The following is a 17,410-nucleotide window of genomic DNA, read 5'->3' as shown; positions in this document are numbered from 1 at the left end:
ATTCTTCCCCTCTGCAACTTCCTGAGATGGGTCCCCACACTTCAAATAGCCCTCTTACCGTCTCCTATGCTCCTATAAAGATGGCACATTAAGCTCCACTTAAAGTATTCAACCGTTTTTCTAGTTCTCCAAACCCCAGCATGGTTAGGCCTGTTATAGCAGTACCTTACTCCTAGTACCAGCCAGACTTCGTCACTGTTATGTTACTGTTGAGACACCATGACTAAGACAAGTCTTAACAAGAGAAAGCATTAGGTTGGAGGTGTGCTCACAGTTTCAGCGGTTAGTTCATTATCATGATGCGGAGCATGGTGGCGCTGTGCAGGTGCTGGAGAAGGAATTGAGAGTTACCTCTTAAACTTCAGGCAGAGAGAGACAGACTGGGTCTGGTATGGGATTTTGATATCTCAAAGCCCACACCCAGTGACACACTTTCTCGAACAAGGGCACACCTCCTAATCCTTTACTCCTTTCAAAGAGTTCTTTCTAGTACCTGGTTACTAAGCATTTAAATATGTGAACCTACGAGTGTTACTCCTAGAAATTCACTTTATAATGCATATTAAAGTTGTAAGTGTATTAAAGGCCTAACCATGGAATGTAAATCAAAAGTTTTAAATAATTAGATATATTTTATTTTACTGTTTTCCCAGTAGTAGGACTATTAAACTAGGAAAAAGTGAGACAGAAAAAATTGGTATTAGTAATTGTGTAAAATATACATTACTTAAAAGTCAAGTACGTTGTGAACAATGAAAATTAGTTCTCACACCATGACTGAAAAAACTTGCTTAAGCTCACAAGAACTCACAGAGGCTGAAGTAGCACATGGTCCATATAGGCCAGGCCTACACCAGTTCCTCAGGATATATATTCTGTATGATTTCCAGTTTACTGTTTTTATGGGACCCCTGAATGTACAAATAAGTGTGTTTCTGATTCTTGTGCCTTTTCTTGGGCTCTTTTCCTTCTGTGATTTGTCGTGTCCATCTGGTCCAACTTCAATGTCATAAATATATAAGTATATATATATATATTTATATATTTATATTTTTATGTTATTAATTTTTTTCCCTAATGAGCAGAAAGGGAATGGATCAGGATGGGATGGAGAGGTAGGGAAAACTGGAAGGAATAGAGGGAGGGGGGCTGTAATGAGAATATTTTACATGGAAAAGAATCTGTAAGCAGGAGGAAAAACAGTATCATGCTTAACATCTCCATTGCTAGGTTCGAACACAAATATAGCATAGCTGTTAAAATACTGTTTGTGAAGAACACTTGGACAATTGATGAAATGGCTTTCCGTGGGGGCTTGCATTATACTTTGCAATGACATTGTTATTTTCTAAATTAGCTATGCACCAGTATTGTAGTTAGAGAGATGAGTCAATTCTTGAAAAATAACTAGGAGAAGAGATTTGTTTGGGAAATTTTGTCATTCTGGTACAGAAATTAGTGGTTTTGAACTCTAAAGTTTGATAGCTTACATACACATACTTGTATTTTATATCTTACAGGTAACATTTACAATGCCATGAGCTTTTCTTCTATAGTAGTTTATAGTGTTGTGCATACAGATTTTGATTGAAAGACTTCTGGATGACTTACTTTACAAATGACTTTGATTTTCACCATTTTCTCCCCCTTTATACATATTTTAAAGTGATTGATATTTCAAATGGCTAAACGTAATTTCCAAACTTTTTAGTTTATTACTGATTTATTGCCAGAAAAATTGATTGAATGTATTTAATCGTGCTCTTATCTGCAAATGAAGTCAATTTAGCAGAGTAGTTAAAATACAAAGCAATATTTGAGATTACTTAAACTACAAAACAGTATTAAATACAAAACAAAGTATATTACCTGTGGAGTTATGCATGTTATGGGAGGAAGCATGAAATAAATATAGTACATACAAATAGGTGGTTTTATGAAAATGTAAAAATAACCAAATACATGATTATCTAAAGGGTATCAAGAGTTAACTGGTGGTGGGGGAAAGAAGGGAAGTCATGGCATCAAGAATTTGAAATAGCTAGTTACATCGCATTTGCAGTCCAAAGTAGACAACAGTCAATTCATTCATGCACGCAGTGTACAACTTGCCCTCTTCATTTTATAGAGACCAGGATCCCTGCTCAGGGAATGGTCCCACCCACAACCAAAATGAATTTTCCCACATCAATCAAGATAATCTCTCAGACATTCTCAGAGGTTAGTTTTAATATAGTAAAGCCGTTTTAGAAATACCCCAGAGGCCTGCTTCCTAAGTGTCATGTTGACAGTATTAACCATCATATGACACAAGTTTATGTAAGACCTTGGTAGGTCAGTATCAAATAACATTTGTGATTATTTTGAATGAAATATTGTAGATTTGAGTAGAGAAGGTGGTGATCTTGGGACTTGAACTTTGGAAATTCACCAGTCTGCGTAGAAGGAATAGTCTCTTGCTTTGGAGGATAAGAAAGAATTCCCAAGGGAAAATGATTTAGTATTACTTGGTATGGTGTAGAACTCTTTCCTATCACCCTAACCAGGAAAATAAAGATACATTTAAACCACAGTTATATTTACATTTAATTTAAGAATTAAAGCTATAAATAATCTCATAGAAAGGAATAGTTAGTTGCTTTGTATCCTCTTACATCTATTCAACCAGGCTCATTTGAAAAATTGTTCTACTTTAATAAAATTTAAAAATTTTCTATAATTTGAGACATTTCCTTTTTACTCAAAAAATGTAACTAACTAGCTCATTTTTAGAATGTGAATAACTGCCATTTATCTTCCCCATGAAACTAAATTACATTGAACAGCCATTTATACCTTATTTAACCAAAATTCACTTATATTCCTTTTGTTTAAAAGGCTCACATTTGCTTGTGAATGAAATACACATTCTGTTTTTCAGTGAAATAGTTAAGATATAGGAGGATAGATAGATGTTATAGCAATGGTATAATAAAAGAAAAAAAGATATTTTGAGTCCTAGGGTATCTTTTCTGTTGTAAAAATGACCTACTTTTTTTGATATAGTCCGAGTTTTTTCAGATTTGGCTTTCTCAGTTGTATTTCAATTATATATTTTTTAACTCTCATAACTATAAGCTTTGAATCACCAACTCGATTACTTGGTAGCTCTCTCTCTCTTTATCTTCCTATGGTTGGTTGGTTGGTTAGTTAGTTAGTTAGTTAGTTAGTTGACAGCATGCCTACAGGAGAGGGTGCTGAGCAGTTAGCTGCTTGTTAAGTGTCGTTAAACATAGTGAAAGAGAGTTTCTTGTGCTTCTAGAATGGCTCAGTTGAAGACTTCACTGTTTAGAGGGATTCTTTTTTTTTTTTTTTTCTAGTTGACTCAAATTTAATTCTAGCTATCTTGAAGCTTGAGTAAACCCTGTTTTTAAGGCAGTAATACATTTTATATATTATCAGTTGTGATTTTTTTAATGTTATTCTCAAAATTTTGATTATGAGCCAGTACTTGTCATTGTGACATAATAATATTATTTTAGTTGTCTCTAACAAGAGTGTCTTCATGCCTTAACAGTGTTCAATATTTTTATAAAAATCGAATTTCAAGGATTTTACAAGTTTTGGGTAGAAGGAATTGAAGTCCATTTGTTAACAGATGTCATTATTTGGGTCGCATGTCACTAGTTGCTTCCTTACAGTACAGGGAGGAGAGTCTGAGCTGTCAGAAATTACCAGGTTACTTCTGTGTGAAAGGAAAGCATGTCAGAGGGTAAACTGTCATGGAAGCTTGAGTTTCCTGTAACTGAACTATTGTCTAAACTCGCTTAAACTTAGCTAAGTGAATTCACAGCTCTCAGACTTTTCAGATGTTAGACTATTGAATAGTGTTTGTGGGCTGACAGCCGTTATTTATTATATGCAAGTCTGTAAGTCTATAGTCATAGGACACACATGCATATGATTATTTTACCTCAAAATAGTATTACTTTAAAACCTGTGATGCATGTGTTTTTGTTATTTTTTTCAACAGGACTCAGAGAAATGTAGTGTGAGCCAAAAATTGCATGTAAAACAGTTGCTGAGATTCTTTACAATATATCTGAAATATTTATGTTTCATAAATATAAAGTATAATTTCTAGACTCTGATCTAAGTTAAAAAGCAGATTATTGGTGTGCGTGTGGACATGTGTGTGAGTGTATGTGTGTATAAAGTATGCACACTATTTTTAAGAAATGTTCTGAATAAGTTCAAGTTAGAAACTCTTGTGCTAATTATACTCTAATATAGCTGGCAGTCTTCTTTGGGGGAAATTAATCTGTTAAAAACAAAACTCAGAGTTATTAAAAACCTTCTCTGTCCATAAGTTATGTAAAGAAAGTAAGTACGGTAGTAATTTAGTTAGATGGGACATTTTGTGTTGGAGTCAGTATATAAAGCAAAGATCAGCCTTAGGCCTAGAGGTCAGGATCCCTAAGTGCCTTCTGTTTTCACTCATGGGAAGGTTTGTTTGTTTGTTTTCCTTAAAAACATTTTGTGAGACATGTTTAAAGTATTTGAGTATATTAGTTGATGAAGAAAAATACTACTCTCAAAATCTAACTGCTTTTGTAAGGAAACCTTAGGGAGCCTTGAAAAAGTATGGAATGCTTTGTTTTAAAGCACTCTGGCTAAACAGTAAAGACGTTTGAGTTTTAGTTTCATGCTTTATCGTGACTTTGGACATATTATTTAACTGCATTGGTTATTTATGGGAATAATGAGGAAAGGACAGTTATTTCAAGGACCTTAATTAATTTTGTTGTTTATTTTGAAGACTAAACTATAAACCATATAGGATTCATCTTTTTTTCTCTTTCTCTTTTTTTTTTTTTTTTTAAACCAGCATGTGATAAGTGAAATAAATGAGTTCTTGAAGTCTGAATTTAAGAAACCTATTTTGTTTCTGGAGTACATTTATATTCCCCCATTTTCTTGGTAGCGGATACTCTGTTTTCAAGGAAGCTGAATGGGAAATACAGACTTGAGCGACTTGTTCCAACTGCAGTCTATCAGCATATGAAGATGCATAAGCGAATTCTTGGACACTTATCATCGGTGTACTGTGTAACTTTTGATCGAACTGGCAGGCGGATATTTACTGTAAGTCATTTTAAAGTCTTATCTTTACTGATAGATAGAATTGAAGAAACATTATACAATAACTTGAAGTAAAAAGTTTATTTTTTTCTTTTAATGAAAAAATGGAAATTTGGATAATTTTCAAAAGCATGCTCTAACAAGTTTCTACTTAAATTTGAACTTTTTCCAAGTTTAGAAGTTCCTAAATTTAGTCCTGTTTTAGTGTAATCACAGTAACATTATGTCCTGTGTCCTGCATACATGCATTGCTCAATATTATATCAGATAGGCTGGTGGGCCTTTTATAAAAATGCCGTGTAATATTTTCAAGTCTAGACTGAACATGGGCAAATTGTAGAATAATATTATATGCAGAGACCCACTTGCTAACCAACCCAAGAAAATTTTCTTTAAATAGTGTTGGAACTTTTGTGCATGTCTGACATTCTTTGCTCAGGATTTTGTCATCCTTAACACCTAATTCTTTAAAAAACCTGATGATTTTAAAGAGTTGCTTTGGGAATTGTTTGGAATTTGGTTTCTCCTAACCTTCATGGAAAAGGAGCAGGACTTTTCAGCTTTAAGTGAGAAAAAATACTTTGGAAGTATTTCAAGTTATTTATTCAAGGGCCTTAACTATTATACTCAGTAAGGATAGTGTTTATCATACTACTGTGGTTATACTTATTGAACATTATCCTTTGGGCTGAAAGTATGCATTTATACAGTCCTTAATTGCTTTTGAAACAGGAAAATAAAAGATAGAACTTCTGATAGAAATACCAATTTCTCAGCAATCGATGGAAACAGATAGACACCCACAGCCAAACATTAGGGGATGCTTGGGGGATTCTGTGAGCGAGGGGAAGAAGGATTGTAGGAGCCAGGGGGAGGGTCAAGGACACCACAAGAAAACCCACAGAATCAACTCATAGTGTGCTCATAGAGAGACTCACAGAGACTAAACTGACGGTTAACCAGGAGCCTGCATGGGACTGACCTAGACCATCAGTGTATATGCTAAGGTTGTGTACCTTGGTTTTCCTGTGAGACTCCTCTAACAGTGGGAGCAGGGACTGTCTTACTCTTGACAACTTTTGGGGCCCTTTTCCTCATACTGAGTTGCCTTGTCCAACCTAATTGCGACTTGAATTGCCAAGGCTGGTTGATGTCCATAGAAAGTCTACCCTTTCCTGAAGAGAAACAGGAGGAGTGGATGGTTGGGGGTGGTGGTTCAGAGGGAAGATGTGTGTGTGTGTGTGTGTGTGTGTGTGTGTGTGTATACATATAACATATATATATATATATATGTATATATATGGGGGGGCGGCACAATGGTTGGGATGTAAAAAAGTAACAATAATAATAAAAAATAAAAAATAAATTTCCATTTCTGACTTTGGAAAACCACTTCTAACTTTTAAGATTTACTTATTTATTTTATGCATAGGATTGTGTTTTGCCTTCATGCATATGATGTGCATGCCTGGTACCCATGTAGTTCAGAAGAAAGCATCAGATTTTCTGAAGTCCAGAAGGCACACACACAGAAGGGAAGAAAAGTAACATAGTAATGATTATATGGTCTTGCCTAGACTCTAAAAGATATTTGTAAGAATATGATATAATTTGCTAATTTTGCCAAATTCATAGTTTCAGTTATCTGGTGATTTAGTAATTACTTTAAAGTAGTACCTTGGAGTAGAAATGCTAAGAAAGCATTTTTTTATAGTGTATTTCATTTATTTACATTTCAAAGTTATCTCCTTTCCTGGTTTCCCCTCCACAAACCCCTTATTCTATCCCCCCTCCTTTTCCTGCTTCCATGAGGGTGCTCCTCTACCCACCCACTACCCCTGCCTACCCGCACTGGCATTCCCCTACACTGAGGCATTGAGCCTTCACAGGACCAAGGGCTTCTGCTCCAATTGATTCCCGAAAAGGCCAGTCTCTGCCACATGTGCTGCTGGAGCAATGGGTCCTTCCACGTGTAATCTTTGGTTGGTGGATTAATCCGTGGGAGCATTGAGGGTCTGGTTGGTTGATATTGCTGTTCTTCCTATGGGGTTGCAAACCCCTTCAACTCCTTCAGTCCTTTCTCTAGTTCTTCCATTGGGGATGTTTTTGTTTTTTAAAATTCACTTTCTATTTATATACATTTTTGTGTGTGTGCCTGCAGGAGCAAGGTGTTAGATTTCCTGGAACTAGAGTTAGAGTCAGGTGTGAATATCCTCATGGGTGATGGCACCCAACTGGGTTTTTCAGTATATGCCCCTTAACCTCTGAGCTATACCTTTAGGTGTAAGATCTGATTTTTACAATTTACTTTTTTGTATTATCACTTCAGTTGATAACAGGGCACCTTTATATCTACTGCTCATATTACCTTGTAAAGTTGAACTTAGAGGTATTTTCTCATTGAACTAGAGGCACACTACATGCTGAACTCACTGGTGCTTGCTTTAAAATTTGGTCTTAAAAATTGAGTAAAGATTGGTCAAGCTTGTGATAGTAGTTCATGGGCAACATGAAATTCACATGTCAACATGTTGATATAATTTATTGGAATGAAATTTTGGTAAAGGACTATGCAATATTTTTTTTTCATGTATTTGGTATTTTAAGATGTTCAGTTTTAATACTGAGTTGCTAGTGCTATTTGAAAGCTTTTTCGAAAGACAAGAGCACTAGCTTTGGCATTAGAATGCTCTAGTCCCAGCTTTACTATGTTCTTTATCATGTCCAGAGAGGGGAATGGATAATAATAGCCAAGTAGGTTTTGAGGGAGTACGTAAAACATTGCAGTGATCACTACCCATCTAGGACTACAGAAAAAGCCATTACATTTTACCTATAGCTGTTAATTCTAAACAGACTTAAAACAAACATTATTTAGTTTACTCTTCTAAATGCTTGTGTGATGCTAGAGTTTGATTCAAGCCCTAAGCCACTGAACCATGTTCCAACCTCTAGCTAAACTTTTGTTTATAAATGCTATGAAAGGTTTTGGAGGAAATTGGTGAGTGAAGGTTTTGTGTTAGGAAACGTTATTTTTGCTAGTGTGTTTTAATAATATTTTCCTAGTAGAATATTTTTTAAGAGAAAGGAAGTAGCATAATTATCAAGTTAGGTTTTACTTTCTAATTTTCACTTAATCTTATAATCTTTTTACTCGATTTCAGAATCACTGCCTGAAATGTTAATGAAAGAAAAGCAGACATGATGAATTCTCAGGACTAAGGCAACAATATTAACATCCATTGAGTGTGTAAAAGGCAGATCCCAGCTGGGTGTGGTGATGCATTGCCTTTAATCCCAGCACAAGGCAGGGCTGGCTCTGTTAGGGAGTTCAGGCCAGCCAAGCACATAAAGTGAGGCACACGTAGTCTGTCCAAGAAAGTAGGGAGTCGGAGAGGGGGAGAGAAGGAGAGGGAGACAGATCCTTCATCTCCTTTCCAGAAAAGTAAAATGTATTTCTTTTCCACTAAGATTAAGGCAAAGGAACATAAAATGCCACGTGTATTAGAAGTTACAGTAATGAATATGGATTGGTGTATTTCTTTAGTAAATACGAATTTTTTTTACCAATCACTTTTAAGAATTTAAAATGTAAAAAATTGAAAACATCTCTATATAATAATAAACTGATAGTAGTGATACTGCGATTTTTGTTTTTGATAGAGAAGATACCTAAATTAATGAGGTATGTTAAAATAAGTCCATAATTCATCCTTACCATAGAAATGGTAAGGGAATTTGCTAGAGAAGAACACCTTAGCTAAATTGAGTGGATATTGCAGAGTTAGAGAAAGCTGTTTATGAATTTTAAGGAACTGTAACATAATTTTCATTATTGGATATAGCACAGAATTATTGATGGGTTTTCATTGAGCATGAAGTAAAAATAGTGATGGGAACAAATTCATCAGGTTTCTATACAACCTGCTAAAGAGTAAATAAATAGAAGTGTTCTCATTGAAGGCAGGGAGAACAAATGGTGCATTCAAAATACATCAGGTTTCAGATTAAGATAGAGCAACAGAAAACAGGCTGGTCTGCAATTCACCATCTTTCTGTCTCATGTACAGCCAGAATGCTGGGATTGTGGGTGCACACTACCACTCCTTGCAGAATATCTTTTAATGGATCCTATTGTGGTATATGGATTAAAATAAAAGTGATGTTGGGGGTGGTATAAATTGAAAAAATTTTGGCACTTAGCCATGAAACAAAGCAGAGCTTGAACAGTCACAGGGAAATGAGAGTTAGATCAGCACATTAAAAATAGATTTATAGGATTCAAAAGACTGATATATATATATACATATATACATATGTATATATATATGGACAAGTATGAGAGGACATGTATTTAACTTGTTTTACAGAAAGTCATCTTTCTTACTGTGTCAGGCATTTAAGCAGAAAAGGCTGCCAAGGTGGAACACGCTCTCTTGTGTCTTTGAGATGTCTGTGTGGGAAGCCAAGTAGACATTCTCAAGAACAATGGGAACTCAAGAGTGAGATCTTGTCTACAAGATTCAGCTTAAAAATTACTTATATGGGAAACAACATTACAGATGAAGAAAGCTTAATCTTCAACTTTTAAAGCGACAAGGGAACATCATAACTGGCATAGGCAGTTGGCCCCTGTTCTGGGTGATTTCATGTAGGTAGGGTAGGCGTGTCTGTCTTAAAAGCCAAGATTGTCATGAAAGACAAAAGACTAAGGCAGAGTAAGAGTGAAGGTGTCTTACCAGCTTTATTGATGATTGCTTTGATTTAACTGTTTGTAGTGACCTCTCTCAAACTATTTTAAAAATATCCTGAAACCAAATGCCTATATTAAGAGGTATGCCTTTTGGTAATGGTTAGGTTATGCCTTAGTGAATGAGCTGGCTTGGTTATTAAAGGAGGCCCAAGGGACTTGTCTCTTGTCATGTCTGTTAGCAGTTGCCACTTGGAAGTAGATACAGAGATTTTTTTACTAGATACTGAATCTCTTAGTCTCTGCCTCTTAGACTTAACCAGCCTCCAGAATTCTGAGCATTGTGTGGCTATTGTTTAGAGATTTATCGAGCCAAAGGTATTGTTACAGTAACTCCAATAGATTAAGACAGGAAACTTTGACAAATGCTAAATGTCGCCACTTCTGTGTTTTAATTTCATTGTTACTTTCCCTATATATCAGATGCAAAGCCTGCTTATTATTTTTTACAACTTTCTACTACTTACTCCCTTTGCTAGTGATTGGATTGTTTTCTCAAACCATTCATGTGGTTAATTTCTTTATTAGCAGGTTGAGGCTGGTAGAGAGGATCTTGGTTTGAAGATATTGACATAATCTTGCAGTATGCCCCAAAAGGTACCAATTGTTTAAGAGGAGAAATTGGAGGTGAGAAAACCAGGACACTTTAGAAATAACATGATGAAATTAATTTTACTAGTTGTAGGATATATCGACACTTCATTCAGAAAAGTGTTACAATAAGGAGAATGTTGCATCTTTGTGGTGACATTTGTGCAAAGACATTACCTGTATCTGTTTATTAAAAGACACATTCTACAGAGCCAGGCTCTGAGGTATTATATGGCCAATATTTACTTTGAATACATAAATAGATTCTAGCTATCAGAGTCTGAAGAAATGTGGCAGTTAAGTGTAATGTGTATATGGAGTCCAGAGCAAAAAAAGGAAAAAAAATTCATCATGAGTAGAATTGACAGACTGAATGGACCTTGCAGATTGAAATTAATATTATTTATATTAGCTTACTTGCTTATTCAGAAAGGGTCCATCTCTTAAGAGGAGATAGTTTCAGGTCTGCACACCTGCTCCTAAGTAGTTCAGAAAAAGACATTTCTCTCTGTTTATGTCTCTCTGTCTGTGTTTGTCTTTGTGTCTGTCACAGCATGTAAGTATGTAATGGTTATAGGGAAGAAATAGTACTGAAGTGGTATGTAATGATTATTGGGGAAAGAAATGGTCCTGGAGCACATACAGGAAAATCTTTAAGGGATTAATGGATCTGGGATTGAGATATGACAGACAGATTATGATTCTTGTAGTTTATCTCAAATTGAAAAAAAGTACGTCACTGGGAAAGCTGCAGCTGAACTGCCTTACCCTTGACAGGCAAATGCTTTAGAACTGAGCTATATCTATGGTATAAAAATGCTTCATGAAGAAAGAATTCAAGGTTATTTATATAGAAGCAATTATACTCTTACTTGGTATGTTTTGTTAGTGTTGTCAAGGAAAGGTATATTTAGGGGAATGTTAATTGTGGAAAACACTGTTACTGGGAAGGAACACCTGAGGATAAGAGATGACTTTTTGATAACACAGAAAATCTGAAGGAAGAAAGGTCGAGGAGTGCTTAAATAGGAATGTTTGGACTGATTTATTTGAACTGGTTAGAACAATGTTGATGTAGGCCTATAATTAACAGACTTTACTTACAATATAAAGTATTGTATCTGGTTAGAATCCTGGACAGGGAATGGTACTGAATTCTAGAGGTTAGTGATAAACCTTGGCAGCCAGAAAGAATGGTAAGTAGGAACCACCTAAAAGGAAAAGCTTGCTGAATATGCTTAGTCTTTCAAATAAAAGTGGGGATTTTTAATTTCTAGTATTGCAAAAGTAGTAGCATACTTATACTGGTTTTAGGTTTAGAGCCTATGATGATTGCTAAGTTGATTCAATGTTAGCATTACTGATATAGACAGACAGGAACATAAGAACATTGAGAAGAAGGGAATGATTGACCTTGGAATTTCCTAGCTAATTTTTAAGGGAAGTGAAACAGGATTCTTGGTAGATTAGCAATAAAATCCAGTGCCCTTTTCTTCAAAATAGTTTATACATAGATTAGAAACAATTTGGTAGCACATAAGATGTCTTGGTGGGTAAGGGAACTTGTTTCCTAAGCTTGGTGATTGATCTGACTATGATCCTTGGAACCCAAGTAAAAGTGGAGGAGAGAATTGGCCCTGCAGTTACCTTTTGACCTGCTTTATGCCCACTAATCCCTGCTCCTTCGCTGCTCCCCCGCCCCTAGTGTTTGAAAGCTTGCACACAAAGCGTCATGGGCTCTTAATAAAAAAATGTCTTTTAAAAATTTGAACAGTCTTTAGTTTTGACCATCTACTTTTTTAGGTTGAGTAAGAGTTAAGTCGAGGTGTACATTATTCTAAAAGTAAAAAAGCAACTGACTTTTGAAGTCCTTAGAGAAAGATTATGGTTCTATTCATTCTACTAGAAAATAGTGGGTTTTTAACTGAAAATTAAGAGCTCAAGGTTTTTTTTTTCTGTCAAAATGATAATTTCTTATTGGAATTTATAATGGTGATCTATTTTTTCCCCTCAAAAAATCTATAGGCTTACATTTAAAGGTCATCTTAGCAAAATTGCCCTGTTTCCAAATGTGTATAGTTTTCTACCTACACAAACATGAACTTACACTTTTAACACTTTTGCTTCTCTATCATATTATATATTTTCATTTCATATTTTACATACTTGTCACTTGAAAAAACATGTATTTAGTGTGTGTGAAGTGAGTTTATGTATACATGTGTGTAGGAGTGCTCATGCACAGAAACCAGGAGAGACTGTTGGTGCCCTCTACCACTCTTGACCTGTTCTTTTGAGTAGAGGTTATCTCTCCCCGAACCTGGGGCTCCTCTTTTCTCTTATAGGCTGTGGAATGCAGCAAGCCCGGGTGATCTACCTATCCTCATCCCCTTGAAGTTACAGGCTGCTGGAGTTATAGGCACTTGCAGAAAATTTAATGGATGCTGGGATCTGAACTCAGGAGGAACTAACTCTTAACCCCAAGTCATTTCTCCAGCCCCGATGCTTGTCTCCTCTTATCCTCTAGCTTTGTTTTATAGCAGCAACTGTAAAGGATTTTATTTACATAGGCAAGAGTATCTATTGGATTAGCCATATTAAAAACAACTTTCAAGTTCTGAAACAGCTTTCCCTTTAATAAATAAATAACAAATAACTACATTAAAACTTGCTTCTCAGAAAGTAGTTAAAATTTGTGAATATAGATTTTAGGCTTTTTTTTTTCTGCATCAGATTTATATGGTTTGCAGTTTTGTGTTGATGCTTAATGAATTTTTTTATGTTGTAAATATGGCATTTATTTTCTGAAACCCAAGGAAAGTCAGAAAGTCTGCATTACAAAGTAGAGGGCCTTATTAGACCTGTAGAAAGTCGGATTCTCAGAAGACATGACTGGATGTCCTCTCAGATGTCCTCTCGGGTGTGTGTGCCTAGACCAGTATCTAAAAGAGTGCAGGCTCTTCTCCCTGCCAGATGTTGTTCTTCCTTACACTTTATTTTATTTTTTAAAAATATGGCCATTTATAGGGACCTCATTAATTTATAAAATTTTAGGTAGATATTTTGCCCATAGTTAAAGATCTATATATATACTAATAGAGAGAAATTATTAATTCCAACGCTTTTATGTATACTTATAAGAATTTGATAAATAACAGTGATTCTAGAATAAAGACCTGTTGTAAAGGCATCTTTCTTCAGTAGGATGTGCATGGTTTTTTTTCAAGTTCAGCAGTAGAGTAAGTGAATTTATAGAATACATTAGACCAAATTCTTTGATTTGGACAAACCTAAATTTTGTTTAAATCCCACTTTACAAAAAAAATCCAGTCTTGTACTCTTTTATATTTTAACTTTTCCACCTCTGTCCTTTGTTGACAAAAGACATTGAAATAATTAAATATCTTGAAATAATTTTTTAAAAATCCCACAAAGTTTGATGCCTTGTTTTTAAAGATTATGTAAGCTAAAGTTTGCACAAATTTTTTGTCGTACCATTATTCAGCTCACACTAGGTATAGTGACAGTAGACAAACAAACATTGCAACGAGCCTTTTCACAGTAATTATTATTATTATATTGTTAAGTAAAATAGCTGTTTATTGCTCCTCCATGCTTTTTTGAGTTTAACACTATATATACCATAATTGGATTTAAAGTGAATCCCCAAATAAAATTTGGTCCTCATTCTTTGGTTAAGCATTCTATGTAATTATGAACTCTTAATGCTTTCTTTGTAATTATATCTGCTTCATTGTCAGCTATAAACTAGGCACTAAATTTTTTGCTCTTAGACCTTCTCTTGTAGCTTCAGTTCTATTCAGAAAGAGCAGAAACTAGCAGGGTCAGACACAGTGACTGTCCTGTTACTTGAAATTCTCCAGTAGCTACTTTACTAGGTTAAAGTCAGCCATTAATACCCTCTCTCGTCTCCCTTAGGTTAATAAGCCTTTCCAGATTAGTTGCTAGTATGTGGATATATAATGGTCCTGTAGCTGATGGCTAGTGTTTTCTACTGGGCATGGGATTTTAGTGAAGAAAACAATACTAGTAAATTAGGTGTTCATACTACCTGTTTTCTCACTGTTGATTTTGGGAATTTTCCTTCTTTTTTTTTTTTTTTTTTTTTTTTTTGGTTCTTTTTTTCGGAGCTGGGGACCGAACCCAGGGCCTTGCGCTTCCTAGGCAAGCGCTCTACCACTGAGCTAAATCCCCAGCCCGGGAATTTTCCTTCTTAACTACCTTTATTTAACTGTGTTTCTGTATTCACTTCTTTTTGGTTTGTTCCTTTTTCTCTTTCACCTCTCTGGAAATAATAATCATCTGCTTTTTTGTTTATTTTCTTGTCTGTCAGCTCTTTTATTTGCTGAGCTTAGTTACTTAATAATTCCATAAAAATTGATCCCAATGCTTCTTCATGTATGCATTTTAAATGTTATTTTAATATTTAAGTGTAGAAGAGAAGTAACTGAGTTTCGGTATGGCATTTTTGTAAATATGTATCATTATGTTTTGTTCTAATTTGCCACCACCCTCCCACTGTCCTCACCCGTGATCCCATCGTTAGGCTTGTTCCCTTACTGACATCCTCTCCGCCCTCCCCTTCTGGGAGTCCCTTCTGGGTTTTCATCTCACAGGTATTTTCCTCTCCTCCCCTTCATCCATTCTTAAGAAGTAAAGGATGATGCCAGAATATGGAGAAATGGAGGAAGAGTAAAATTAAATATAAAAAATGGGAAGGATAATGACAAGGGGAGAATAGTATTGGAAGGTAAGGGAAGAATAAGAGACTACAATAAAAAAAAATCAATGTTAAGGCAAAACAGCAAAATACTGCTCAGGAATGAAAACAGTCTAAAATCAAGTGATACGTGAAGGAGAATAAACAAACAAAAATCTTAGGGGAGAAAAAGGGCTAGGAAACAGAAATACATCTAAAAGTGTAGCTAAAAAAATGTGGCTGTATTTGGTGGCACACACTTTGGTCTATGTAGTAAGAGAACAGGAATGAGATTTTGGAACATGTTCTTCCTGGGTTAGCAGATTGAGGATGGCTAGTTATTATCTATGTAAAGGTTCGAGTGTTTGTATTGAACTGGCAGACTCTCGCATTCCTTACAGTTTGAACTGGTACTGCACCTGTATTAGACAGGTCTCCAGTGTTCACCTGCCTGCTCTGTATCCTTTACCTTTCTTCCTTGAGAGCTGGCTTGGTTCCCACACTGTCTTGAGGCTCTCCAGATCAGATCATTACTGCTGGTTATTGTTTTGTCTGGCGATATTTTCCAAGTCTTATTAGGAGTGTGGAAAGGGATTAAGCCCTGAGCCAGACCTACCTTCTTGCTTTTTCAAGAACTCCTGCCTGTTTACCACCTTCCTGGAGCTGTGCAACAGTTTGTTAGGCTCTACAGCAGTTAGGTTTAGATGCATGACTGCAGGGGTGGGCCTCACAAACTCTAGGGTTTCTCAGTTGGTGAGATCTGCTTTTAGCTAAGGGCCGGCTATCTTTGCACATGCACTTCCTGTCCATTGCCCAGCCTCCTGCCACTTTGTCTCTGTCTACCCATCCTGGCCTCCATATCAGCTTCTGTAACCTTTCTTCACTCAGTGTCTGAAGGAGGCCACATTGTGACTTTCCGACCTTTATTTCAGGTTCTTACTGCAGCTGAGTTTTTCGTGATAGGCTCTCCCTCAAGATGATACCTACACAGTTGCTGCACATCACCTCTAGGGAAACACGAGCCTCTGTCCACTAGAGAGGGCTCACTGCCTCACCAAAGTTGGCAGGCGACTTTGAAGTGTGTGAGGGTTGCGAGCTTGCCCTAGCATAGAGCTGCTTATGCTTTAGACTCTTGCGAACAGAGTCCAGTCTTGTTCTGACTCCTTCGTATTTCTTAGCATATGCCATATTGATACTGCGCCTTTTCACCACTTACTTAATATTCTTATTTAATACCCAGTGTGGTTTTAACATTTTCCTTTGGTAAGAGTCTAATGTCTTACTCTGGTTTATAGTTAATCTCAATATTATTTGTGGTGCTGGAATTAGGCTTAAGGAAAGAAAGTTTGTTTAAATTCGGATCAACAGTTTGATATATTTAAAGAATAATTTTTAGTCAGTTTTCAACTCAGCCTCTCATAGTTGTATAAAACACATGTGTAAGGTACTGAGGCAGTGGAGCAGTTTTCTGGGACTCGTTGCGTTGGGTCTAATTCCTATTGACCACCACTGAATAAATAAAACAAATTTATAGTGCATTATTTGCACTTTCAGTTTTGTCTTTTTTTACTGTCTGTGTTTCTGCTTGCTTGTATGTATGTGCATATGGGCTGTGTGCCTGGTACCATGGACCTTTCAAGGATGTCAGGTCCCTTAGAATTGGAGTCTGAGTTAATTGAGAGTTACCATATGGATGCTGGGACCCAAACTCTGTCCTCTATCAAGGTTCCAAGTACTCTTAACTGCTGAGTCATAGCTTCAGCCCCCTATGCTTTTTTCAGTTCCCTATTATTCCTCCCCCAACCCCCTATAGGGTTTTATGTAGCCTGAGCTAGCCTCAGACTTAGTATGTAGCCAAGGATAACTTTGAGCTCATTTTCTGTCTTCTACATGTTGAGTAGAAGTGTCATCACACACAGTTTATTGTCCTGTTAAAAATGTTTTATTATTATTATTGCCCAAGTGTTTTATTGGGCAGAACAATAAACTCAGGAGTATGCAGTAAGACTTTTTGTTAGATTTAATTTGTGAGAAGATTCTGGAGGGAGCACACGTTGCCTTTTATTTTTGTTAAAACTGACATTTTTTGTCAGAAAACTAGAAGTGTTCATGGTTCATCAACATGGATAGCATGTGAAACAATTGTAATACAGTTTAAAGCAAACTGTTACTCAGATCTTTATGGTCACAGTGAGCAATACCAATATTTGGAAGCAGAGTTAAACAAA

At 36.0% G+C, this 17,410-nt stretch overlaps 1 protein-coding gene across 5 annotated transcripts in view; it reads left to right on the top strand.

The window, feature by feature from the left end:
- Positions 1-17,410, top strand: part of Phip (PHIP subunit of CUL4-Ring ligase complex) — a 114,296-nt gene that overhangs the window by 24,964 nt on the left and 71,922 nt on the right. For 3 of the 5 annotated variants that reach the window (XR_015626657.1, XM_087562216.1, NM_001427740.2), the window contains 1 exon segment: positions 4,964-5,124. The exons of the other annotated variants lie outside the window; for them this stretch is intronic. Coding sequence is in view for 2 of the 3 variants with exons in the window: in XM_087562216.1 (XP_087418342.1) it covers positions 4,964-5,124 (161 nt within the window). In the remaining variant the exon portion in view is untranslated. 5 annotated transcript variants of the gene reach the window in all.

The sequence above is a fragment of the Rattus norvegicus genome, chromosome 8 (assembly GCF_021556685.1).
Source record: "Rattus norvegicus strain SHRSP/BbbUtx chromosome 8, alternate assembly SHRSP_T2T, whole genome shotgun sequence".
NCBI classification, from domain to species: Eukaryota; Metazoa; Chordata; class Mammalia; order Rodentia; family Muridae; genus Rattus; species Rattus norvegicus.
Note: the sequence above shows the minus strand (reverse complement) of the source record. Positions and strands in the feature narration are given on the sequence as shown.